This window comes from Podarcis erhardii (assembly GCF_964252035.2).
Source record: "Podarcis erhardii genome assembly, chromosome: 9".
Lineage (NCBI taxonomy): Eukaryota > Metazoa > Chordata > Lepidosauria > Squamata > Lacertidae > Podarcis > Podarcis erhardii.
Genome location: NC_138512.1, coordinates 20050039 through 20075648, shown reverse-complemented (window position 1 = coordinate 20075648; position 25610 = coordinate 20050039). Strand labels below are relative to the sequence as shown.

The window sequence follows — 25610 nt, the reverse complement described above, 5'->3', positions numbered from 1 at the left end:
GATAGCAAATGTGATCTGCCTTCCAGGAGCCTGCATGCTTGCATGTTCACACAATAAATGTAAAGCATAACAGTCTATAACACGGGTGTCAAACACAAGGCCCGCGGGCCAAATCCGGCCCGCCAGACCTCCTCATGTGGCCCATGTAGCCGGCGGCGGCAGCCAGCTTTCACCTTTTATTCTCGCTTTTTGCTTTTCTTTTTTTTTTTTTTTGACACAATAAAGTTTACATGGTGCGGCTCCCTACTCGCCTCCCCCCGTCGCTCTTAAGGATGTGGCTGCTGCTTCAAATGTCCCCGCGTCTCTCAACTTGTGCCTTCGGCGTCGGGGGCCGAAGCGAGGCGGGCAGCTGGCTTCTCTCTCCCGCTCACTGCTCAAAAAGAGCAAGCGGAAGGTCAGGTCTCTCCGCGCCGCGGAGGGGGAGTCTTTCTCCTCGGAGAAACTTTTTTATTCCAGCCTTGGATCTTCTCCGGGGATGCTGGATCCCGGCGTGCAAACTTGCCCTGCGGGAGACGTCCTCTTCTCCTCCGCGCTGGATTTCACCAGCCCGGGGCTTCCCTTCCTCTTCATTTTGCCTCCCTCTCCATCTTTGCACAGCCAGCCTTTCCAGGACCGACGATGCCCGTGATCAAGTTGTTCTTTGGGAATATGGGGTGGCTGGTGGGGGGGGTGAGTTGGAGAGAGAGAGAGGCGCGCGTGCACACTCCAAACACCCTTAAAATAAATGTAAAGTGGGGGCGGCAATGATGATGGCCATGATGGGAGGGGGCTGTGTTCCCTGGCACCCCCTCCGCTCCCCGCCCCCCCCACCGCCTTCCTCCTCCTCCTCTTGCAATTTTGCGGCAAGCCAAGCAAGGAAGGCGATCTGGCGCCCGGCTCTCTATCTCAGCTCCACAAGTTGGACTCCGCGCCCGCGCAGCGGCGCTGGGCGGTTCTCCCCGCCTTCCGGCACATGTCTGTCCCGCTGGCACATTCCTGGGAGAAGATCGGACGCGGCTCCTTGCAGCCCTTCCATCACTCGGTCACACAATTGGGCGGCTCGCTCTCCGCCCTGCCAGCAGCTCCGCCTTGATCTCTCCCTCCCGCCTCGGGGAAGGAAAGGAAGAAGCCGGAGATCCAGTTGCAGGCAGCGCGCTCGCGCTCTTTCGCCTTTTGCGCTATGCAATGGCACCCCGAGATGGGGGGGGCAGGGGAATTAGCCAAGGAAAATGAGAGTGCACAAGGCATGTTGATGCTTTCCTGTCAGAGCGCGCGCGCTCTCTCTCTCTCTCTCTCTCTCTCACACACACACACACACACACACATTTTATTTACAGCCCCATGCCATGTATGTTTACTTGACACCATTGTGATGTCAAGTGACTGCCCCTGCTAGTCTATAAAACTTGCCAAAAGGTAGCTTGGCTTGGGGGGGGGATTAACAAACTGGCCAGCTGTCTGGATCTAGTTCCCCACCCCTGATTTTAACCCTCTGTTTTCCTTCACCTTTAGCAAATCCCCCCTCAATTACATTTCTCTGTTTCCACAATGTTCCCAAATGACTAGCTCAAAGTCTCAGGCAAACGTAGTTGAGCCAGACAAAACGCTACACACATTGGAAAGAATTCTCCTTTTCAAGGCTGAACTTGAGTCTTATTTCACAACAGTTACACAGAAGGCTATAACCAGGCTCTGGTATTTATACTGGGCCTAGCAAATAGAGGTCTTTAACTGCTTGCCTATGTTATTTTTTATTGATTTTAGTTTTATCTTTCGTAAACCACTTTGATGTAGTTGGGTTTGCTTGGTTGTTGTTTTTTTACAATCCAGAGGCATATAAACTTTATGAAATAAATAAATATATATCAGAAGCTGATGTTGGCCATGCCTATTTTAAGGCTGCCTGCATGTTAACAATTCTGCAGAAGCAACAACAGCATATGAATATTGTGGAATTGGTTGCAAAATCTGACTTCCTAAGGATCTTGCATCTCTTTTTTAGAAAGTGCAAATGTTGCAAAACAGATGCTTGAAAGCATGTCTAAAGACTAAAGGTGTGGTTACAGTTTTCCTCATAGCTCTTTGTCCTTTACCATCAAAACTGATTATGCAAAAGGTAAGTAATTACGCACAGCTTGTTTAATATGCATAACTTATATATGTTAACTTATATATGCTGAGGCTCCAATACTTTGGCCACCTCCTGAGAAGAGAAGACTCCCTGGAAAAGACCCTGATGTTGGGAAAGATGGAGGGCACAAGGAGAAAGGGACGACAGAGGACGAGATGGTTGGACAGTGTTCTCGAAGCTACCAGCATGAGTTTGACCAAACTGCGGGAGGCAGTGGAAGACAGGAGTACCTGGCGTGCTCTGGTCCATGGGGTCACGAAGAGTCGGACACGACTAAACGACTAAACAACAACATATATATTACAGTATTCAGTGCTCCTTGCATTATCTGGCCTTTGTTGATACTGGATTTTTGAAGCACACTGCTCCTGTGTATTACCAATTATTCCTGAACACACACAGTCCTATACTCTCCAACTTTTCTCAGATGAAAATAGGAATGTTCTATTCTACATCAGGAAGCTTCTCCTGCGTTTGATCTCCCACACACACATGTCATATACACATATACATCTGTTACCCTGAGCCAATTACCACCTCTCAGCCTAACCTACATCGCAGGAATGTTGTAAAGAAAAAAATATGTGATGGAAGGCATCGGGTACAACACCTTCAAAATAAAATTTTAGCTGTAATCAGCCTTGAGTCGGGGAAAAGGCAGGAAATACTGCTGCTGCTGCTGCTGCTGCTACTAATAACAATACAGTCAAACCTCGGTTTTCAAACGTCTTGGCTGCCAAACGTTTCGGAAGCCGAATGCCAAAAACCCGGAAATGAATGCTTCTGTTTCTGAACGCACCTTGGAAGTTGAACAGCTTCCGAGGCGCGTTTCTCAATTTTCCCCATTGAACTTGCTGACAGCCCTTTGATCCTCGGCTTCTGAACGTTTTGGAAGTCGAACGGACTTCCGGAACAGATTACGTTTGAAAACCAAGGTTCCACTGTAATAGAAACTGAGAATGATAAGGAACATACCAGAGAGTATATCCGATTGAACTCAGTGGAACGCACCTCTGAGTAAAAATGCTTAGTGTAAAACTGCACAGTCTTTACCCAGTTACCTGGGAGTAAACACTATTGAATACAATGGGATTGACATCTGAGTAGACATGTAAAGGCTTGCAGTGTAAGGCTCAATTTACAATATAAACACTCCACATATTTCCTTTTAAAAAATGCTGGCTGCTGAAGCATTGCAATTAAAGGATTTAAAGTGGATTTGTTATATTTTCCTTTAAAAATAAAAAAGGCTTTGTATGCCAGCTTCATTTAGTGCAGGTATTTTATTTTCTGGATAAACAGGACTCGCGTTTTTGCACCTACAAGCAGCAAAGGCTTCTGTTTCCACAAGGACGGGTGGGTGGGTGGGTGCGTGTGGGTGTGTAGGGGTGTGGGTGTGTGTGAAAGAGATCTCTCCACCACTTTTAATTGTATTCCTGAGATTTGGGGGAAAGGGAAAAAGAAAACCAGGACATTCCAGGATCAGATCAGAAACCAGGATGGCTTCTGTAATTCCAGAACTGTCCTTGGAAAATGGGGACACTTGGAGGGTATGCAGCCCTGGATAGCTCTCCTCAGATGCTGAGGTTCTGGGTCCCAGTTTTCCATTCCGTCAGGATATGATATAGGAAAATACAAAAAGAACTCTCTCACATTCCATGCATGTTTACATGGAAATAAGTCCCTCTATGTTCACTGAAACTGTTCCTTAAGTTCCATGGGCTTCAAGTAGGTACCTGCTTACCTTTCCAAATGAAACCATTGGGGCTTAAGGCAGATCTGGAACTTGACTAGAATAACTGCAACACAAAATTATTGTGTCGTTAAAAGAAGTTACATTCTAGTCTGACTGCGGACTCAGAAGGTGGCATGTGACATTTCACACACTGATTAGAATCCTATTGCAGGGTGAGGCAATGCCATATCATAAAATCTGCTTAACTTTTCCCCCAGATATGGCATTTGCAACCACCAGGTTCCTCCATGCCAACCTCTAATCGTATCAAAATCTAAGATAAATTCCTGACAACAGCTCATGTTACCTACCAATAAACAGTTATTTATGCTAAATCTTCCACAACCAGCTGAGACCAGAAGAAGAAGGGGAAAGGAAAAGACTAGAGTCTTCTGTGAAAACTGCATCATCAATTCCTCTGGTTGAAATTAATCAGGAGATCTTAATCTGAGTTCTTCTTCAGAGAATGCTGTCTACCACAGTATGTAGGTGCTGGATAAGATTAAGACAGCCATTTTACAAGATCTTTTGACTTGTTTTCATACTTGTCTCCCCAAATGAGCTTCTGTAGAGTGGTACATTATTCCTAGGTGACTGAAAATGTGGTATTTTTTGCTTGCTGGAGGCAGCTGCGCCAAGCACGTGCAGCTATATACTGCTTGAAAATAAACTTAATGGAGCAACCACCCACGCAAAGTCTTGTCACACTTTATGGAACACTAAATTTGTCTGCAAATAGGGGAAGTGTCCAGAGCAAATGCAGAATATAGTATATGGGCATGCAGTTTCAAGAGATATTGGGTATTTCTAGAATAAAGAAAAGGGGGGAAATTCATAAAGTTTGCATGTAGGTCCAGTAACCCAAATCTGGCCAACTTACTTTGGATCCAACCATTAGCTATAAAATTTACTAATGCAATATATTCAAAACAAAACAAAACAAATAATAATGATAATAAATGTGCATGCACACCAAAGCTCATACCAATAACTAACTTAGTTGGTCTCTAAGGTACTACTGGAAGGATTGATTGATTGATTGATTGATTGATTGATTATTTTGTTTTGTTTCAACTACGGCAGACCAACACGGCTACCTACCTGTAACTAGAAATATATTCAAAAGTAAAACAGTTTCCATTGTTACATGCTTCAGCCATTATATGTCCCTGATTCCAGTGACATTATGTTGGAAAATATAGGAATTCATTTTACCAAAAGTCAGATACATGTAGGAGTTTCAGGATCAAAGCGGACATGACAGCGACAAACCCCTTGTTCTTTTCATCCGTGTATCTCTCCTACTCGCAAATAAAGCAGTGCCTATGTTTTATTTTTAACAGTAAAAGTAGCCTGTAGGAGAAAGTCGTTAAACCTTCCCCCGCTCCTGCATTTTACATCTCCTCAGTTAGTCCATTGCTCCAGCCACAGTTCTGAATTCCTAGCTCACTTGTATCAGAGCCAAGGAAGAGAAAAACATGATTGGTGAAATGGACTGAGAGGCGTATTAAGTAATTTGTGCACACGTGGGAGCTCAGTGTCCCTGCCCTCGTTTAACTGTTTTAAGTATGTCATTAAATTACATATAGACCATACACACGCTGTAAGAATCCTGAGAACTGTTGGTTAAGGGTGCTGGGAACTGTAGCTCTGGGGGATAAATTACAGTTTCAGGATTATTGGGGGGGGGCACAGATTTACTTTAAGCTTATGGTGTGTATCCAGACTTGAGCCTTCGCCCCACTTTATAAGTAGACACACAAATGATTGCCCCAGCATGTCTAGTTTGGCCATGATGATCTGGCCAAGCTTTTGTTATTGAAAGAGAGAAAAGAACATAAAATGCTTATAGGAATGTACAGTAATTGTACGGGCCAGATTTTAAAAACCGCTATTGTAATACCACTGCTGCCTCACCCACCTTTTTGCCTGCCCTTTTTCTCTTCCATTGGTCTCTGATCCAGCACGTCATGGCAGCTGCACAAATGGAGGGGCGATTCTGTGCCCACTGCAGGAAACTACATGGAATAGGATGGCTCTCTCTAGCAGGAAATCAGTCTCATGAAATAATTCTTCTTCAGCTCACTCCATAAAGTGACCAAGAGACGAAGCACATGGACAAAGAGGATCAAGCCTCAAGGGAACCGAGACTGAGATGAAAGACAATCAGGAAAAAACAGGGAGTAAGAAGAAAAAAAACCACAGAGGAGGGGGGAAACCACCAGCATACCCTGTGACTATGAGAAAGAGGAAGTAGCAAGCAGTAGAGGGAGGAAGCCCTTCTCAAGACGGACACCAGTGGTTTAGCTATCTGAGCGCCCATATGAAAACTGCCTGTGATGGCTCAGCATCTAACTATTTGCTAATCTCGTAAATAGGAACATATAAAGTGTTGTATTTAGATTGTTAGAAACAGCAGCGTTTTAACCTCCATATGCTGAAGTGAAATTTCGGAAGTCTAAATCCACAACATGCAAAATATACGCCAACTTAAAATTATTGTGCGGCGTTCCCTTCCCCACCCCCAATTCATATGTCTTTATTTCATTCATACAAAACCTACCTGCGGAAAAACTGGCCAAGAACAAAAGGTTCATAGAATGCCATCTCCACTATAATATGCTAAGGGGTTTTTCTGAGATGGTTGTAAGAAGTGATTGGCTGCGATGTTCTGGTGCTACAAGAGAGTAGTGTAAGCAGTCAGATCTCCAGTTGCCATTGACTGTTCAGATCCTATAGAAGGTGATGCAAATCAAAGGGCCCAGAGAGAAAAAAGCTGGAAGAACCCATGGTCTAAGAGATCATAGAAAGGAATGTGGGGTTCTTCTGGACTTAGCATTGTCCCTAAATGCCCAGGCGTCAGCTGTGACCAAGGGAGCCTTTGCTTAACTGCAGTCAATGTACCAAGTATGTTTACTTCTGAGGACTGCAAATCTGGCTAGGTGGCACATATAAAGGTAAAGGGACCCCTGACCATTAGGTCCAGTCGTGACCGACTCTGGGGTTGCGGCGCTCATCTCGCTTTACTGCCGAGGGAGCCGGCGTACAGCTTCCAGGTCATGTGGCCAGCATGACTAAGCCGCTTCTGGCGAACCAGAGCAGCGCACGGAAACGCCGTTTACCTTCCCGCCGGAGCAGTACCTATTTATCTACTTGTACTTTGACGTGCTTTCAAACTGCTAGGTTGGCAGGAGCAGGGACCGAGCAACGGGAGCTCACCTTGTCGCAGGGATTCGAACCGCAGACCTTCTGATCGGCAAGTCCTAGGTTCTGTGGTTTAACCACAGCGCCACCCGCGTCCCTGGGTGGCACATGTGCCCTAGCTGCAATTCAGGCTAGGTGGTACACATTACATCACATCTGGACTGCTGTTGTGTACTCTCAATAGAGTTGCCTTTGAAGAGTGTCCAGATAGTGATATTGGTTCCAAATGCAGAGTCTGGGTTGTTAATCAGGAACACACCTATTAATGTAATTGTTTTTTAAATAAGCATAAGGAGTGTGTGACTTCCTTACTGAAACAACTGCTCAAGTTCCAATTTGTTTCCAGGTTCATATCAGAAATGGTGATGATCTTTAAAGTCCTTCATGGCTTGGAACCGGGATATTTGAATGGGATATTTCTCGCATTTGAGCCTGCTAAGTTCTTCTCCACAGACCCATGTGTGTATTCTTAGTTGAGACCAACAGCGCCAATTTAGGGAGGTGCGGGTGATTCCCATACACAGGGGGCACAAAACAACCACCACCACCTATATTTCTACAGATACCTACTGAGAAGATCTGTTTAAAAATGCAAAATAAAAATATCGTGAATGTAAGAAATATGGGGGGGGGCGCAAATTTTATCTTTGAAAATTCCCCCTCACATCTTGTCAGGCTAGCTTCATTAGCTGCAAACACCGAAAGTTAGGATCCCCTCCATTAATGAAGCTCATCTTGCTCCCTCTTTAACGGTTGCTAAAAGCTACCTGTTTAGGATGCCCATGAATGCTTCTCATTTCCTGTACTGCATCGCTGTTGTTTTAAACTTGCTGCATAATGAACACAATGAGAATTGTTTTCATCGCCTAATTCTTTCAGTGCCTGCATTGTATCTTTGTGTATTATGCTGTTTTAGTGCATTGATTTTAGCTTACTGTTACGTTAGCTTACCTCGAACTTTTTAAAGGAAGGGAAGCATATAATTTTAATGAATCAGTAGATAGGTGCCAGGGTGGTGGTGGTGGAAACAGGAACAAAGAGATGGAAGAAGGGATGGTCCAGAGAGATGCAAATAATAGAAAATGAGTTGAAGATGAGATGAGTTGAAGGAGAGAGAATGAGAAAGACGGTAGTTAGGAAAGGGACAAAACGTAGAAACAAACCAGTCAACAAAATACATATGGATTGTAAATTAATAACCAGCCAAATCTTTCAATCCAAGCTTAGAGTATAGTTGGGTATGTTGGTTACATTTTGTGCTAATATTCAACATATCCAGTTTGGATTTCTTTTTCTTTTCTTTTTTGATAGGCAAGACAATAATACATCGACAAATGATAGCAGCATATTAATCATGCACAAGTGCTCCTTTGAAAGCTCAAAAACGAAGAAAAACACAAAATTAAAACCCCAGAATAAGGTGCCTGCTTAAAACATTTTTGTTTAGCCAAACCATATACATAAATGATGATGCATTTTAATTTCTTTTACTGTTTGTTTTTTATTATTTTTTAAAAAATTAGTTGTTTTTATTGGCAATTTTAATATTTCTTGTAAATGCTTAGTTAGGGGTGTTACTACAATCAAGCAGTACAGTCGTACCTCGGAACTCAAATGGAATCTGTTTCAGAAGTCTGTTCGACTTCCAAAACATTCGGAAACCAAGACATGGCTTCCAATTGGCTGCAGGAAGCTCCTGCAGCCAATCAGAAGCAATGGAAGCCCTGTCAGACATTTGGGTTCCAAAGAACGTTTGCAAACCGGAACACTCACTTCTGGGTTTGCGGCGTTTGGGAGCCAAAATGTTCGCCTCGCAAGGCGTTCGACTTCTGAGGTATGACTGTATATGAATTTTGTTAACTAAATATTAGCATTTCAACCTTTCTGGCTACGGCATATGCTTCAGACACTACAGAATCATAAGAATATCCACAAAATACCTACATACCTATGTGCCTTTCCAGATATGTGTGGGGGTGTGTGGGGGTGTGGGGGTGTGGGGGTGTGTATATATATATATATATACATACACACACACATATATATATATACCTGTTTAAGGCCACTGTGCAGCATTTGGGCTAAATTTGATCTACGCCACCAGCAAGAGCCTTACCCTCACACAGTTAGCAGTATTATGCAGAAAAATCACTCACTACCCAATCTGTGTGGCAAGTTACTAAATGATGGAAGAATGAATACACAAAACAAGGAAAAGGTGTAGAGCCCTGCAGGGAAAGGGGATTATCTTGCTGGCATTTTTGGAAGAGGATCAGGAATAAAACTGCCAGTATTTTTAATATCTTTATATGAATCTTTGGTATGGCCACATTTGGAATACCACATACAGTTCTAGTAGTGGAACTACAAAAGGTTCAGAAAAGGGCAGCCAAAATGAGGAAGAACTACCTTTAGAACTTTTAGCAGGGGAGGTAAAAAAAAGTAGTCATATGCTAAGAGGTTTATAATATCACACACAGCTTGAAGAAGCTGACTAGAGAGAAATATTTAATACCAAATACTCTGGATATTTAATTAAATTCATTGCGCAGGTGATTCAAGACAGACTGGTGGAAGTATTCCTTCACACAGGGTATGAATTATGGAACTGCCTGCCACATGTTTAGCAGTCATTAAAGATGGGAGTTGAGAAACCCATGAAGGATGAATTATCAATCACTCTTAGTCATGAAGGCTCTATCCAACCTCCAGCTGCTGGGATGGGAGAAAAACAGGGGGAAGCTTGGCCTTTGGGTTCCGTTTGCAGGCTTCCCAGAGGCCACTGGGGGGAACAAGATGTTGGACTAGACAGATCATTGGTCTGACCAAGCAGACTCTTCTTACACTCATGTGTTTTGGAGGTATTAGAGGACTACAACAACATTCTCCCACACTCCAGAAGCGTGGCAAGGCAGCAACAGGCTTTAAAAGTTTACCTCCCCTCCTTTCGTAGAATACAAAATGACATTTTGAAAATATTTAAAGTGTCTGGGCTTGGCAAAATGGGGATGAGTTGTAGCACGGCTCACTAATGATGTTCCTGCTCAGCTCTGGACCACCACCTGCAGTAGGTGCCTACCCACCCCCCACATACAATACAGTGGTATCTTGGGATACATATGCTTCAATTTACAGACGCTTCAGGTTACAGACTCCGCTAACCCAGAAATAGTACCTCAGGTTAAGAACTTTGCTGCAGGATGAGAACAGAAATTGCATGGCAGCGGCAGCAGGAGGCCCCATCAGCTAAAGTGGTGCTTCAGGTTAAGAATAGTTTCAGGTTAAGAACGGACCTCCAGAACAAATTAAGTACTTAACCCGAGGTACCACTGTACTCAAGTGAAAGGTTGGCTTCTTTTTTTAAACAACCATGATGACAATGGGACTATAAATCTGCTTTTGTGGTGAAGGAAGGGTGCAAGCAGTGGACAGTGCTGGACTGAGACACAGGGACAGTGGCCTCTAGTGGGATATGTCTTGGGCAGGCCCTGTTGGCCCACATTTTAGCACCTGAAGCCAAGGATAAGTTGCCACCCACCCACCCCTTCATATACAGAAGCAAACTATAGTGGCAGCCGAATCCTACTTCGACACTGGTCACTACATACTTGGTTGGTAGAATGCAGATTTTCTTGTATGGCATTAGATTCAGCAATGATACAGTCGTACCTTGGATCCCAAACACCTTGCGAGTCCAATGTTTTGGCTCCCAAAGGAGCTTCCTGCAGCCAATCGGAAGCCACGCCTTGGTTTCTGAACATTTTGGAAGTCAAACGGATTTCTGGAATGGATTTCATTTGACTTCCAAGGTACCACTATAGCAGCATACACTATGCCTTTAATTTTGAAATGGTTTTGTTTGGAAGCTAGATTTACATGATTTACCACCAAAAAATGGACAAGGGGCCTTTTTGCACATGAGGCTTAAATCAGCACTTTCTTAATTCCATCTGTAGTCATGTGAAACTAAAACCTAAATTTGGCTCAGCAAATAGAGGCCTCTGGGCCAAAGATGATCCTGCAGATGTACTTTTTGGTCCAGAAACTAACAATCCAGAGGCCAAAGAGATGTGAAAGAAGTAGTATCTGTGGTATTAAAACTTGCTGGCAGGCCAGTTTGGAAAGAAAGGTGCTGCTGAGAACAGCAGCTTATACAAATTAAATCAGTTTAAAACCATACAATATGTAAACAACAGAATCATAGTTACAGAAGCAGCAGTTAAAACATTTCAGATCAATATATCACAGCCAACTAGGACTACTGCGTCTACTGCTTATAAAACTATCTCATTAAAATAAAGCCTAAAAATACATGTGTGGTCTAAACCACTAAGCCTTAGGCTTGCCAATCGGAAGGTAGGCAGTTCAAATCCCTGCAACGGGGTGAGCTCCTGTTGTTCGGTCCCAGCTCCTGCCAAGCTAGCAGTTCGAAAACACGTCAAGTGCAAGTAGATAAATAGGTACCGCTCCGGCGGGAAGGTAAACAGCATTTCCATGTGCTGCTCTGGTTCTCCAGAAGCACTGAGAAGCTGATAATATATCTCAGGGGAGAGATCTCTATAGTGGTGAGGCCAGCACAGAAAAAGTACTGTCACTTGATCTGCCCCTGCCTGAGTTCCCTTCCCAGAGTAAAAGTCTCTACAACAAATTCCATTTCATGCGGAGTAAGGACTCAGACGTGGGTGGTGCTGTTGGTTAAACCACAGAGCCTAAGACTTGCTGATCAGAAGGTTGGCAGTTCAAATCCCCGCAACGGGGTGAGCTCCTGTTGCTCCGTCCCAGCTCTTGCCCACCTAGCAGTTCGAAAGCGCGTCAAAGTGCAAGTAGATAAATAGGTACCGCTCCGGCGGGAAGGTAAACAGCGTTTCTGTGTGCTGCTCTGGTTCGCCAGAAGCAGCTTAGTCATGCTGGCCACATGACCCAGAAGCTGTACGCCAGCTCCCTCTGCCAATAAAGCAAGATGAGCACCGCAACCCCAGAGTCGGTCACAACTGGACCTAATGGTCAGGGGTCCCTTTACCTTTACCTTTAAGGACTCAGAGAAGAGCCTGAGAACAATCATAGATTTTGAAGGTACAATCAAAAGCAACAGCATCGCTAACAGGTGGACTGAAGTTGCAGTAGGGGGCAGGTGGCACCATCCATTGGATGCCAACCATGAAAGGTTTTATAGCTAAGCAGCAGCAACTTGAACTGAACCATAGTGCCAGTTAGTGCTGCTAAAGCAAGTGTGACTGTATACGACTGTGCTGTTCCCTATATGTAAGGAGATGTGTGGCAACATTTTGCACTAGCTAAAACCTCTGAGTTGTTTTCAAGAATGGCCCCATACAGAGTGCGTTGCTTGGAAGTTAAGAAAGCATAGATTAGTATATTGCAAGTTCCTCTCTACTCAAGAAAGGTCAAGGCATTGCAACAAACAGAACAGAAAGAAAGCATTTTAGCTACTCTGGCAACCAACTTACCAAAGAGCAGGGTTGGAACAAAAGCAAAAACAACTCCCAGACTTTCAACCTTTTCTGTTAGGGAGATTTAGAATCCCATCAATCACAGGGAGACCTATTCCCTCTACAACTTCCTCTATTTCTTCAAGAAAAACAAACGTGGGCAATTTTATGGTTTATTTTTTCACTCCAAGATGAATTCCAGTGTTAAAGAATGCCCCAAATAAGCTTGCATATATCATGTATAAGCACTTTTTTTATCCCAATATAGTAATTCTTAAAAAGAAATTTAAAAATGGATGTAGGAAGTTTTATGGAATATTTTTCTACCTCAACCCAAATTCAGATTAATCATAGAATTGTAGAATTGTAGAGTTGAGAGGGACTCTGTTATCCAGTCCAACCCCTGTAATGCAGGAATCTCAACTGCATCATATGTGACAATGTGTCTGAGAAGCCATAAATGATGTGCCATAAGAAAGGTATTTTATCTGTTTCTCTGGGTCAGTTTTTGCTTAGGACTTCTTTTATGCCAACAAGTTAACAACTGTTAGGGCAACAAAGGATCCCATGTGAAAGATTCATTTGATTTTCCTGGGTTCTTCCCGCCACCCACAGTGCTGTAAACGGTAAGCGGCAGAAATTGGATAAATTTGGGGACATTGTTTACCACTGTGCAGGTGACACTATTATAAAAGAACTACACTCTGGGCGGCTTCCAACAAAATATTAAATACAGTAACGCATCAAACATTTAAAGCTTCTCTAAACAGGGCTGCCTTCAGATGTCTTCTAAAAATCTGGTAGTTGTTGTTCTCTTTGACATCTGGTAGGAGGGCGTTCCATAGGATGGGTGCCACTACCAAGAAGGCCCTGGCTTCTCGCAGTGAGGGAATTGCCAGAAGGCCCTCGGCGCTGGACCTCAGGGTCCGGGTAGAATGATGGGGGTGGAGACGCTCCTTCAGATATGCTGGACCGAGGCCGTTTAGGGCTTTAAAGGTCAACACCAGCACTTTGAATTGTGCTCGGAAACGTACTGGGAGCCAATGTAGGTCTTTCAAGACCGGTGTTATGTGGTCTCGGCGGCCGCTCCCAGTCACCAGTCTAGCTGCCGCATTCTGGATTATTTGTAGTTTCCGGGTCACCTTCAAACGTAGCCCCACATAGAGTGCATTGCAGTAGTCCAAGCAAGAGATAACCAGAGCATGCACCACTCTGGCGAGGCAGTCCGCAGGCAGATAGGGTCTCAGCCTGCATACCAGATGGAGCTGGTAAACAGAATTGACCTACACCTACATGGACAGCTGCGAGTCCAAAATGACTCCCAGGCTGCACACCTGGTCCTTCAGGGGCATAGTTACCCCATTTAGGACCAGGGAGTCCTCCACACCCGCCTGCCTCCTGTCCCCCCAAAACAGTACTTCTGTCTTGTCATGAATCAACCTCAATATGTTAGCCGCCAGTACAGTGATCTACTGTGTAAATTCTAAAACAAAAAGTACACATGAGATTGTTTTTAACACCCTTTTCAGAGGTTAGGGCTAGCTTTAGAAAAGTTTGTTATTTTCCTTTTCCTTGTAGATCATAAATGATTGACAAAGAAATGTGTGGGCTGGTATGCCAAGAAAGATTAAGCCAGTTTCTTAGATGAAACTGGCCAAAGAATGCTTTAGCAACTTATTAGTGACATATAAACCCATTAGTAGCTGAATTGTCAGAGCATTTTTACAGCAACCAATAGAGGCAATTTGCACACGAGAAGGGAGTACTGTGAAGATAACTGAAACTGTGTTTGACACTGTCAGGTCAGCACTTACTACTACTAAAAGCCAAACTGCCTTTTAAAGTTAACTTGTCTCATCAGCAGTGGAAACTGCTGTGGTAAAAGTTGTAGTTGTATTTGCAGTTTTCCTGTGAATGCATATTGCTTCTTTAAATTGCAGCCTTTAATATTTTATTGAAACACATTGTCACAACTTTTCCAGAGAAGTCAAAATGGCCTTTTTAACACCTCTTCCTGCAGCAGCTACTGCCACTTTAATATGGCAGAAAGTGAAAGATGGGCCACAATATGCCATGTGGCCAAAAAAAAAACGGTTTGGGATGGAAGGATAACACTGGCACTGTATTCTCCCAACTTGTGATTCCCATAAACTGGCATGCAGAAGCATAATGCCTCCAACAGTGCAAAGAAAGCTGCCTTATACTGAATCAGGTCATTTATACATCTAATGGAAACATAATACAGTGGTACCTCAGGTTAAGAACTTAATTTGTTATGGAGGTCTGTTCTTAACCTGAAACTGTTCTTAACCTGAAGCTTCACTTTAGCTAATGGGGCCTCCTGCTGCAGCCGTGCCACCGGAGCACGATTTCTGTTCTTATCCTGAAGCAAAGTTCTTAACCCAAGGTAATATTTCTGGGTTAGCGGAGTCTGTAACCTGAAGCGTATGTAACCCGAGGTACCACTGTATAACTGTTGTGGCTAGTCACCACTGGTAGGCTTATCCTCCACGAAGTTGTATAATCCTTTTCTAAAGCTAATCAAGTTGGTGGGAGTGAATTTTACAGTTTTAACTTTGCGCTGTACTTTCATTTGCTTGTTTTGAATCTTCTAACATTCAGCTTGATTGGGTAGTCCTATGTTCCAGCATTATGAAAGAAGGAAAAAATCTCTCTCTTCACTTTCTCCCAGCATTTGAAACTCCCATTGTTCTAGGCCCGTTCTAGACAGGGAATTTCATTAATGCAAGCAGTTTTTGAGCTCTGGGAGCAGTACTGTGCCTAAGATTTCAGATTAAAACTGCCACTGCTAGAAAAAAAAAAGGAGGAGCTTTTTCTGCCTCTCCACTTTCAGCCACTGTCTGAGGACTGAAGAAGGGACCCTCATAAGAATATTAGGGGGCGGGCAGGGGAAGTATGGCTTTGTTTTTGCAGTCTTCAGATGAGGACTAAACCATGTGAAAAATGAATATAAGATTTTAGCTGCAGTTCATTCATGTTCAGCTTTGTATTCTGGTTATTAAAAAAGCGTGCCTAGACATTCCGTTGCGACGCTCATAACCTAGGTTTAAGGTGCCATTTAGCTCCTAGTTTTCATATCTCAGTTTCTAACACTGCTTTCTCCATACCATGTATAATGTCAGTCTTGAGCTCTCATATGAAAGCCCCTCCCAGAATATTGTGGCAGCAAAGTACAGTGGTACCTCGGGTTACATACGCTTCAGGTTACAGACTCCGCTAACCCAGAAATAGTACCTCAGGTTAAGAACTTTGCTTCAGGATGAGAACAGAAATTGTGCAGCGGCAGCGCGATGGCAGCGGGAGGCCCCATGAGCTAAACTGGTGCTTCAGGTTAAGAACAGTTTCAGGTTAAGAACGGACCTCCGGAACGAATTAAGTAGTTAACCCAAGGTACCACTGTATAGCTTCCCTAGTCGAGCTGGAAAGCCGGGGCAGCCATGTCAGGAAGGTATAGAAGACCTAAACACACACACACAAAGTCCCAAAATGTGGTTACATCAGGTTTGTAAAGAGCCACTTGCAGTGCTTTCTTTTTTTAAAAGGTATTGGTACTCACCATGAAGTTGTTATAGTTAAGTGCCACTCTTTTAACAATTGGGGGGGGGTGAAAAGGTTTTGGTACTGCAAACCCTTGAGTACTCCCAGAAAAACACAACACACTAGCCCACAGGCCTGGTTGCCTTGCTTAAAACTCCAAAAATTCCAGGAAAGAATTTGCAACCTGGGGCTGAAACGACAATGCTAACTCACATCACCCCTGATCATTCCCCATACTGGCTGGGAATGGTGGGTGGGAATGGTGGGACTTCCGGAGTCCAGCGAACATTTGGAGGTCCCATTCCTGACATTGTCTCCCCACCCCCTTTTATCTTCACAACAATCCTGTGAGACAGGTTTGGGCCAAGAGCTTGCGAATGACCCATTGAGCTTCCTAGCCAGCTAGGGAACTGAACCGTGGTCTCCCCAGCCCTTTCTCAAACATCCTTGCCACTCCTGCACTCTGCTGCCCTTCCACACAGCCCAGCCCTCGAACGAACCCCAGGCCGGATATTAAATGCCACCGAGTTTTTGCATCGCAGCCACGGGGATAATAAACGCGAACGGAGGAGCAGAACGTCCTACTATCCCCAAGGTTGCGCCCGCAGTTACTTCACCATCCAGCTGTCGTTTCTCAAGCCGAGTCAGGCACGTAACTTGTGAATTCAACCTGAAAATAGGGGGTATCCCTGATCTCCTTAGAGTTTTCCTTCCTCTGATCAGCAGAGCTTCCCTCTAGCCCAGGGTTTCCCCGAACTTGGGTCTCCCGCTGTTTTTTTGTTTTGTTTTGTTTTTTTTTTTTTTTTTGGACTACAACTCCCATCATCCCTAGCTAGCAGGACCGAGGGCAGGGATCATGGGAATTGTAGTCGTGTTTCCTCCCCCCCCCCCCAAAAAAAACCTGGAGACCCAAGTTTGGGAAACACTGCTCTGCTGGGACTTATTTAACACACAAACACACACTTTAAAAAAGAAGGACCTGAGGTAACAGGTGAAGACTTCCGACTTACAGAGCCGCTGCCCGACGCCGGTCCGAGGCGGCAACCCGAAGCCGACCGGTCTCCTCGCCGACTTGCAGCGCTAAGAAGTAGGTAGTTGTGAAAGGGGAGGAGCCGAGGGCCGTCGAGCTGCTCTTACCCGAAGATGGCTCCGGCCGGCGCCGAAAGTGCGGCTCCTGAGAGAGGTGGAAGGCGGGCGTGGGCGAGGGAGCTCCGCCGTGTCCGTCCCCCTCAGCTCACCGAAGCGGGCAGCCGCTTTCCTCCCTTCCCCTCGCCCTCTCCCTTGCGCACGCCGTCCGAGCAGCTGGAGGAGGAGAAAGGAGGAGGAGGTTTCTTGAAGCGTAGGAAAAAGGAAGCGGCGGCGGCGGCGGCTACGAGGTCTTCGCTCGCCGCGCTTGCAGGCTACCGAAAGCGAGCGCTTGGGTTTCCCGCCGGCGCAGTCATGGCGCCTCCTGGAGGTGCTCTGCGCAAAGAGCGTTTCGCGCGTGCGGATGGTGCGGGTCATAGGAGCCGACTCCTAGGGGCCCGAGGTCCTTTCGTGCTCCCCCAAATAAAATATTTGAGGGAACTAGAAACCCCCCCCAAAAAAAAATTGATGGGCATTGCTATTTGAATTGTGTGTGTAGCGTGTCATGTGATCGATTATGTGGGGCAGGGCTTGCCTACCCCCCCCACCCCATGTTATTCAAGTTGGCACCTCTGGTGTGGGTGTAGGGTAAGATGTGGAGGAAAGCTGCTTCAAATTGTGTGGTCTTGGGCCTGAAAAGATGGAAGAGGATGCAACTCACAGAAGCTGGCCTATCTGAACCATCATTTGGCCCATTTTCTGTAACAGTCCAAACTCATAACCCTTTCCATTAGATTTTCACCTCCTCAAACAACGGCCACCTATTTATACAGTGGTACCTCGGGTTAAGTACTTAATTTGTTCTGGAGGTCCGTACTTACCCTGAAACTGTTCTTAACCTGAAGCACTACTTTAGCTAATGGGGCCTCCTGCTGCTGCAGCGCCGCCAGAGCACGATTTCTGTTCTCATCCTGAAGCAAAGTTCTTAACCTGAAGCACTATTTCTGGGTTAGCGGAGTCTGTAACCTGAAGCGTATGTAACCTGAAGCGTATGTAACCCGAGGTACCACTGTAGTTCATCCTTGATGCTAGGATTGTGATTCAAGAGCCCCCAAATGTGGTAGTCGGTACCACTTAAGCTATGACGTAATTTTGCTCACATCAGACTTTTGTGCTTTTGTGGTTGTGGCGGCATGTTCCTTTGAGGATAAGGAGGATTTGGCATTTCTCACCCTAAACTGGATAGATTGCTCACTATAATTGAAAAGTGGGCACAATAAACATGGACCATTGAGGTGTCAAAATAGGCCCTGGGAGAGGGCAGGGTGGAAGCTCATACACCTTTGGGAACCCTTTCCTGGGTAACCTGACAAAGTGGGCAAATGGCCAACTTAGGAGGTCCAAGAATGCAGATTGTAAAAGCACTGGGCTGGACCCCAACACCAAAACAAGGAACCCACTGAGTCTTCTTGACACCCTTGAACTGAACCCACCAAAGCAGGGACTGCAGCTGGTGAGTCAGATTCAGCTGAGGGGCTGGTTTTCCCATGCTTCAGAGAAACCCATTACCAGCCTGAAGCTGATTAGACTGTACATATAAGTACTTTGTCTGCATAGATTTCCTGCTGCCATGGTTGTGAACCAATGCATGAATATACGGTAAGTACAAAAATTATACATTTTTTAACTTACTTCCCAAGTTGTTGCCTGTTTCTTAAGAAAGCAGAGCCAGCTTACTTCATAGCTGGACTTGCTCAAAACAAGGCTTTAATGCCTAATTTCTATGCTTCCCAGCATAACCGCTGCTCAGGAATGATGGGAGCTGTAGTCTAGCAACATATGCAGAGCCATAGAGATGCGGTCTGTAGGTTTTTTGTTGCATTCTATCAAGTAAATATGCTCCTGCCTTTCAGTGTTCTGAGCAATAAATTGAAAGGCATTGGAATTTTGGTATTCACTCTTACGTAAGTGGAAATTATGAGTATAATTTAACCCTGCTGCTAGGACACGCACACATGCACACAAAACTTGCAGGGAAGGAGAGAGAGAGAGAGCGCTTTTAAATGGGAAAATATTTCTATACTTGGCACCCCATAAAAGCTTTAATAAGCTAACAATAACTTTATTGAGAAATGTATGGATGGCTCTTGCGTCTTTATGCTACAATGTTATGAGAAATAAAGAAGTCTGTAAAGAACAGTCTTGTCCTTGTGTTTTTAAACACAGGCATGTGTTTGGTAGCAGATATCTGTAGCATGACAAGAAATGGATCATTCCATTAACAGTTCACTCCTTAACAATAGTAGGAACCTAACCCAGAGGAAACACCTAATTCCTGCCAGCCAACCCACATTGTTTCTGCTGGGAAATCTTGTAAGGAAAATATGGCAACATTCTTCACTAAAAATAAAAGCAAGCTCTGCCTTTGATTCTTCCACCAAGGGTTTGGCTTTCTTGATCATTTTGGCATAGCATTTTAAGATGTGTACAATCACAGGAATACAATGCTTTTGTTCCCATCATGCTGTACAACAACAGAACATGTTCATAAATCCTAGTAAACAGAATGTTATATTCTCCTTCCCACATCAGCTGTATTCCATCATTTCAGAGCCAAGAAGTAAATTTAGGTGTGTTGAGGTCAGTATTTAGCCACATTCTTTATAATTTCACAAAAGATTCAGTCTGTGCTGCATTCTGTGATCCTTTCTGTGCTATAATTCTAGATGGGGAACTGTGTATGAAGGCTTGGATTTCATTAAAGAGGTGCAAGCTGCCAGGCGCTCAGAATGAGGGACCACAAAGACAGTGGTAGTCTTATGATATATGGCTATTTTACACATATATACAACCTGAGTCTGTGGAGGGGCTCACAGCATTAACAGCCCAGAAGGTCTTGCTTCTCCCATAGCTACAGCCTTGGATTCAAGCATGTCTTTCCTTCTTAGGCTTCTCCCTGCAGCCTGCTTCTAGCCCAGTGTGCACTCTCTCTCTCTCTCTCTCTCTCTCTCTCTCTCTCTCTCTCTCTCTCTCATGCACACATGTGCGCACACACATACACGCAGAGGTTCTGACTTTTGTTCTTCTAACTATGGATGGGAGTCTCATCCATTTACCCTCTGGAACAGAGCAGCTTTATTTCTTATACTAAGAACCCATACTTAGGACCATTATGGTACTTGTCTGGCTACTTGAACAATTGAATATTTATTATTATTAATAATAATTTGATATTCTCCTCTCCAAACTATATTAAAAAAATAACCTAACATTTTTTTCTTCCCAGACACTCTTCAACACTTTAATTATCAGTGATTTCATTTAAAATATTTATACCTTTCTATTCAACAAAGCCAATCAAGGCTGCTTTTAATATAATTAAAATGATTATATGACTTAATAAAACCATCAAATAAGAACCAAAGAAACATAACAGTAGTTAAAATCATTAAGACTAAAAAGAGTATCACAATTAAATAGACTGACTAATCAAGTTAAATAGCCATTAAATATCTAGCCTACTAAAAATGAGTTTATCCAAAGCCTAAAAGGTACTACTAACTTCAGCTTTGTTCCTCCAGATGTTGAAGTACAACTATCAGCTCTAGCCAGTATGGCCAATGGGCCAGGGATGACGGGAGGTCTAAAGCTTCCCTACACCTGCCTTAGAACAAGGGCCAAGCATGAGATGGGGGTCTGGAGAAGCAAGAATAGTGGTCCAGGCTGCAACTCCTTTACTATCAGTGGTGGGAAATTGAGGATTGCTTATAGCTCAGAACCAACATTTTAACTTGAGCCTGGAAACAAAGTGGAAGCCAATGACATTACTTAAGTATTGGTGAGATACAATCATTTCTTCCTTCAGATTCTCAGCCTAGAACCAGATGAACTTTCCTAACACTCTTTTAAAGGCATGTCCACATAAAGCACTTTATAGTACCCCAATCTGGATGGAATCACAGGAATGACTAAGTGCATATCACATCTATTAGGGTGAAAGTACATGTTCAGCAAGGTGTCTATAATAATTTCATAAGCTCAAAAAAAAAAAAAAAAAACTTTTAGCAGAAGCCAGCCCACATTACTTGAACTCAGCCATCGGAAGGACACAACCATCTCCAGCGGCCTTCATTCTACAGCAACCAAACCCGCTGTCACCCTCTGAAATCCCTCACCACTCAAAGATTGGGGGAATGTAACAATAATCTAGACATGGTTCAACAGTACGTCACAAGACTGCCAAAGGAAAACTGAAAGTGATGCTACTATGCCACTATATCCTTGTCAAATACTTCTCTCCATCCTGGGAGCTTAAATTCATGAATAAATTTAGGAAACTTTGTGATATTTTCAGAGTTAGTTAACACACACAAATGGTTTTATATTGAGGATTTTTCCCCCTGTGTACTTTCAAGTATGCATAACTATGTATAATCTGACCTCTAGTGACAGAAGTGTAGTACTTGCCAGGACAACAGGCTCGATAGTCATTTACAGTGGTACCTTGGTTGTTGAATGACTTAGCTCCAGAACAAATCAGCTCCCGAATGCCGCAAACCCGGAAGTGACTGTTCCAGTTTCCTAATATTTTGGGGAAGCTGAACATCTGACGCAGCTTCCGATTGAGTGCAGGAAGCTCCTGCAGCCAATTGGAAGCTGTGCCGTGGTTTTCGAACGGTTCTGGAAGTCAAACGGACTCCCTGAACGGATTAAGTTTGACAACCAAGGTACCACTGTATATTGATTTGTGCATCCCAATCTCAGACCAGTGAGAGACTCCAGGGGTTCCTGCGTTTACCCCATGTTTGGTTTCCTTGGAATGAAGTTCAGTGGAGACTGTGCTACCTTTAGGATATATGTCTTGCTTTACACATATATACAACCTGAGCATAGGATGAAGGGGTTCACAGCAATCACACTCCAGCTGATCTTGCTTCCCCCTTAAGTTTCCAGGGAAGCCCAAACTCAGCTTTGGGTACAGCACAGAGCAGACACACCTCTCTGTCTCCAGCTTCCAGCTGCAGCCCAACCTCACACAGATAACACTGGCTGATATTCTTCTACCTTTCAAGTTGAGGTAGTTTCCTACTAGTTGAGCATGGGTTACTCCCATTTGACTCTATGGCAACAGGACAGCCTCTTTCTAATGTTAATGGAAATACTTAACTGGCTGGCTAAGGTTATTCTATTGCCTTAACAAAGGAAACTGGTTTGGCTGGTGTCCTCTTATAGAGCTTACCATCCCCTCTACAGGATCATATATCTGGAAGGAACCCTTGAGTGTCATCCAGACTGACCCCCCCCCCAAACCTATAAAACGATTGTCACATTTAAGAGCTACAGGTAACGTAAAGGGTTAAAGGAAGCAGCTGACAAACTCAAAAACATTGCATGCACATCACAGTTCCTTTGTCTCTGCAAGCAAAGAGGTTCCTGTTTAGGACTGTGTTACAAAATTATAATTAAAATTATGCTAGATCCTGTTTATATATGACATTTTTCTATAAATACATAGATTTCATCCCATAATACATGAGATAAAATTCCACTTTCAGACATTGGTCTAGATTTTAGAAGGTTGCAGGAAAGCATCAGAAACATATAATACATCACCAATTGACAACTAAACCTGTTCATGATCTTTTGCCTCATATAAAGCTCACATTAACTTTAGCTCTCATTAGCTTTTCAGAGAACAAAATGAAAACACTTGCATGATAAATAGGGGAAACCTCCTTAGAAAAACTTTTTGCCATCTGTAATGTCAAACAGACCTGCTTAACATTACCATTCATCTTATCTGACATGAAATACTATAATTGAGGAAAAAGTGATCTGTATATAATTATGTGTCTCCAATAATTGAATTTCTACTTTTAATCCCCAGATGTCTCAAAAGGTCTTGTAATGTAAGTTTTGTCTGGTCAAATGTTCAATGCCAGATGGTTGTGAATATCCCTCTCATTCTCCTTGGGTAATTATTTAAAAATCATGATCTATCTTGATCTTCATTTGTCATGAAGCAAGACACTAATGGGGCCAGTGAGGTAAGAGGAAAGAGGAAGCCCTAAAGTGTACTCTCTTAAGAAAGAAACCATTAATTCTTCTATCATTTAGAGATAAAGAAAACATCTAGTTTATGTTGAAGAGATGCCTGCTTGCCTGCATTGATAACATTTCATTTAAGGTTTAGGGTTGTCATCTGTTTACAAGGCAAAGCAATGATAATTCTGCTATATATCACGTCAATGGGGTAAAGAAAGTAGAAAACCAAGGGACTTCTTGGGATTGCTGTATAATCACAGGGATATTGTCACATTTTAATTATTTTAAATGGACATTTGGAGTTCAAAAAGAGGTCCATGGTCTTTATAGCCCCTCTTTACAGACCGATTCCCCCTTTAAAATTGATAGTATAACTATAGGTAACTTATACTATATACACACATATATAGGTTACTGAGATTGATATTTAAAACTCCAAAATCCAGGGCTCCCCCACTCCCCAACATAGACACACTCTCACACAGAGTATTGTGTTTATTTTTTAAGCTTAGAACAAAAGTGTGTAACAATTTTGAAGTCTTCTACAGCAACAATATTTTCAAAGTCTATATAATACATTCATTCCAACTCACCCTTTTAATCTGAAAAATAAATGGTTCTGCTGTAATGGTGGTATCTGACAGCAACAGAATGGGAGTAGGTCCTAGTGTGGCAATTAAGCCCTTGAAGATCATTTCACATGCTGCTACACCTAACTTATCAAACTATACAATTTTTGTAATCAAACTAGAAAATGGCTTGTGTTCGAGTAACATAAGGATTTACTGTACCGTATTATTAATTCTGAGTAAATGACATTATGAACACTTGCCACTAGATGGTGCTTGATTACTATGGTTGTCACATTTTCTACACAAAAATATGAGTACAAATGCAAATGTATAATTTAGCATCCTCAGGTATTTCTAGAGGTTATAAGGAAAAGCTGCACAACAATATAGGTTGTTTAGTACTGTATACAGTGGTACCTCGGGTTACAGCCGCTTCAGGTTACAGCCGCTTCAGGTTACAGACTCCGCTAACCCAGAAATAGTACCTCGGGTTAAGAACTTTGCTTCAGGATGAGAACAGAAATTGTGCAACAGCGGTACAGCGGCAGCAGGAGGCCCCATTAGCTAAAGTGGTACTTCAGGTTAAGAACAGTTTCAGGTTAAGAACAGACCTCCGGAACGAATTAAGTTCTTAACCCGAGGTACCACTGTACATTCTATGAAGTTATATATTAAAAATGCAACACCTTTATAAATTAGGATCCATGTGTGCTTATGAAGTATTAGGTAAAAAGGTAAAGGTCCCCTGGACGGTTAAGCCCAGTCAAAGGTGACTATGGGGTTGCAGCGCTCATCTCGCTTCAGGCCAAGCGAGCTGGCATTTGTCCACAGACAGCTTTCCAGGTCATGTGGCTAGCATGACTAAACCACTTCTGGCGCAACGGAACACTGTGATGGAAACCAGAGCACATGGAAACGCTGTTTACCTTCCTGCCACATTGGTACCTATTTATCTACTTGCACTGGTGTGCTTTCGAACTGCTAGGTTGGAAGGAGCTGGGACAGAGCAACGGGAGCTCACCCCGTCGCGGGGATTCGAACTGTCGACCTTCTGATCGGCAAGCCCAAGAGGCTCAATGGTTTAGACCACAGCACCACCCGCGTCCAAATGATACCTTATGATGTGTTAGCAATATAACTGTTTTATTAATAGTCATCTAGTATATAGAACCAGTGAAGTGGCCACAAAAATGAATGCTCCTAATAATCATATGGGATCTGAAACACTGTGTGTTTCCCTGTACTAGAGATGGCCCTGTGAAAAGACTGCACAACCTTGAGTTGAAAGAGGAGCCTAATGAAAGGCTAACAGAAAATAGGTATTTTATCAGTACATTCCTTTTAACTAGCTCTTCAGTGTTCTTAGAGTAAGAAGTTAATTTAACCACAACTCTTAAGAAGCACACCAGAGATATAATATATTGAATTTGAATTATTTTTAGCCATTTATTATTACATAGAAAGTATTCACACAATTTTCAATGTGGATAATTTTTTGTTAATGCAGGAATTTATGGATAAATGCCTTTTTTACAGTGTGATCCTGAAATGAGTTCATTTCCAGGTATATGCACGTGCGTTTATTTAGATATACAGTATTTTAATTACAGAAAAATGCAGTAAAACTGGTCTTTTATTAATGAAGTTGTCAACATCCACAAAGGTGGAGCAAAATATTCTCACAGCACTGGAGGCCTGGGAAGGGTGGAATCTTAGATCATAAAGTTGCCTCATAAGGGTGGGGTTCTATTGCTTAGTACATCAGCAAATGAAATTATATAAACGAAGCTATAAATCTTTTTTAACAGCTCAGCTGTGGATTTAGTGCCAACAATTCTGATCACTTGTAATTCGACTATACAACCAAGTTAATA

General features: G+C 43.3%; 1 protein-coding gene across 5 annotated transcripts in view; it reads right to left on the bottom strand.

Annotated features, from left to right (window-relative positions):
• The window catches only part of TEC (tec protein tyrosine kinase), a 74189-nt gene that overhangs the window by 42193 nt on the left and 6386 nt on the right, over positions 1-25610 (bottom strand). The window contains exon 1 of one of the 5 annotated variants that reach the window (XM_081875755.1): positions 17192-17469. The exons of 2 other annotated variants lie outside the window; for them this stretch is intronic. Coding sequence is in view for 1 of the 3 variants with exons in the window: in XM_081875756.1 (XP_081731882.1) it covers positions 5767-5817 (51 nt within the window). In the remaining 2 variants the exon portion in view is untranslated. Of the gene's footprint in view, positions 1-5766; positions 6002-17064; positions 17470-25610 lie in introns of those variants that run through there. 2 more of the 5 variants (XM_081875758.1, XM_081875756.1) reach the window with 2 other exon arrangements.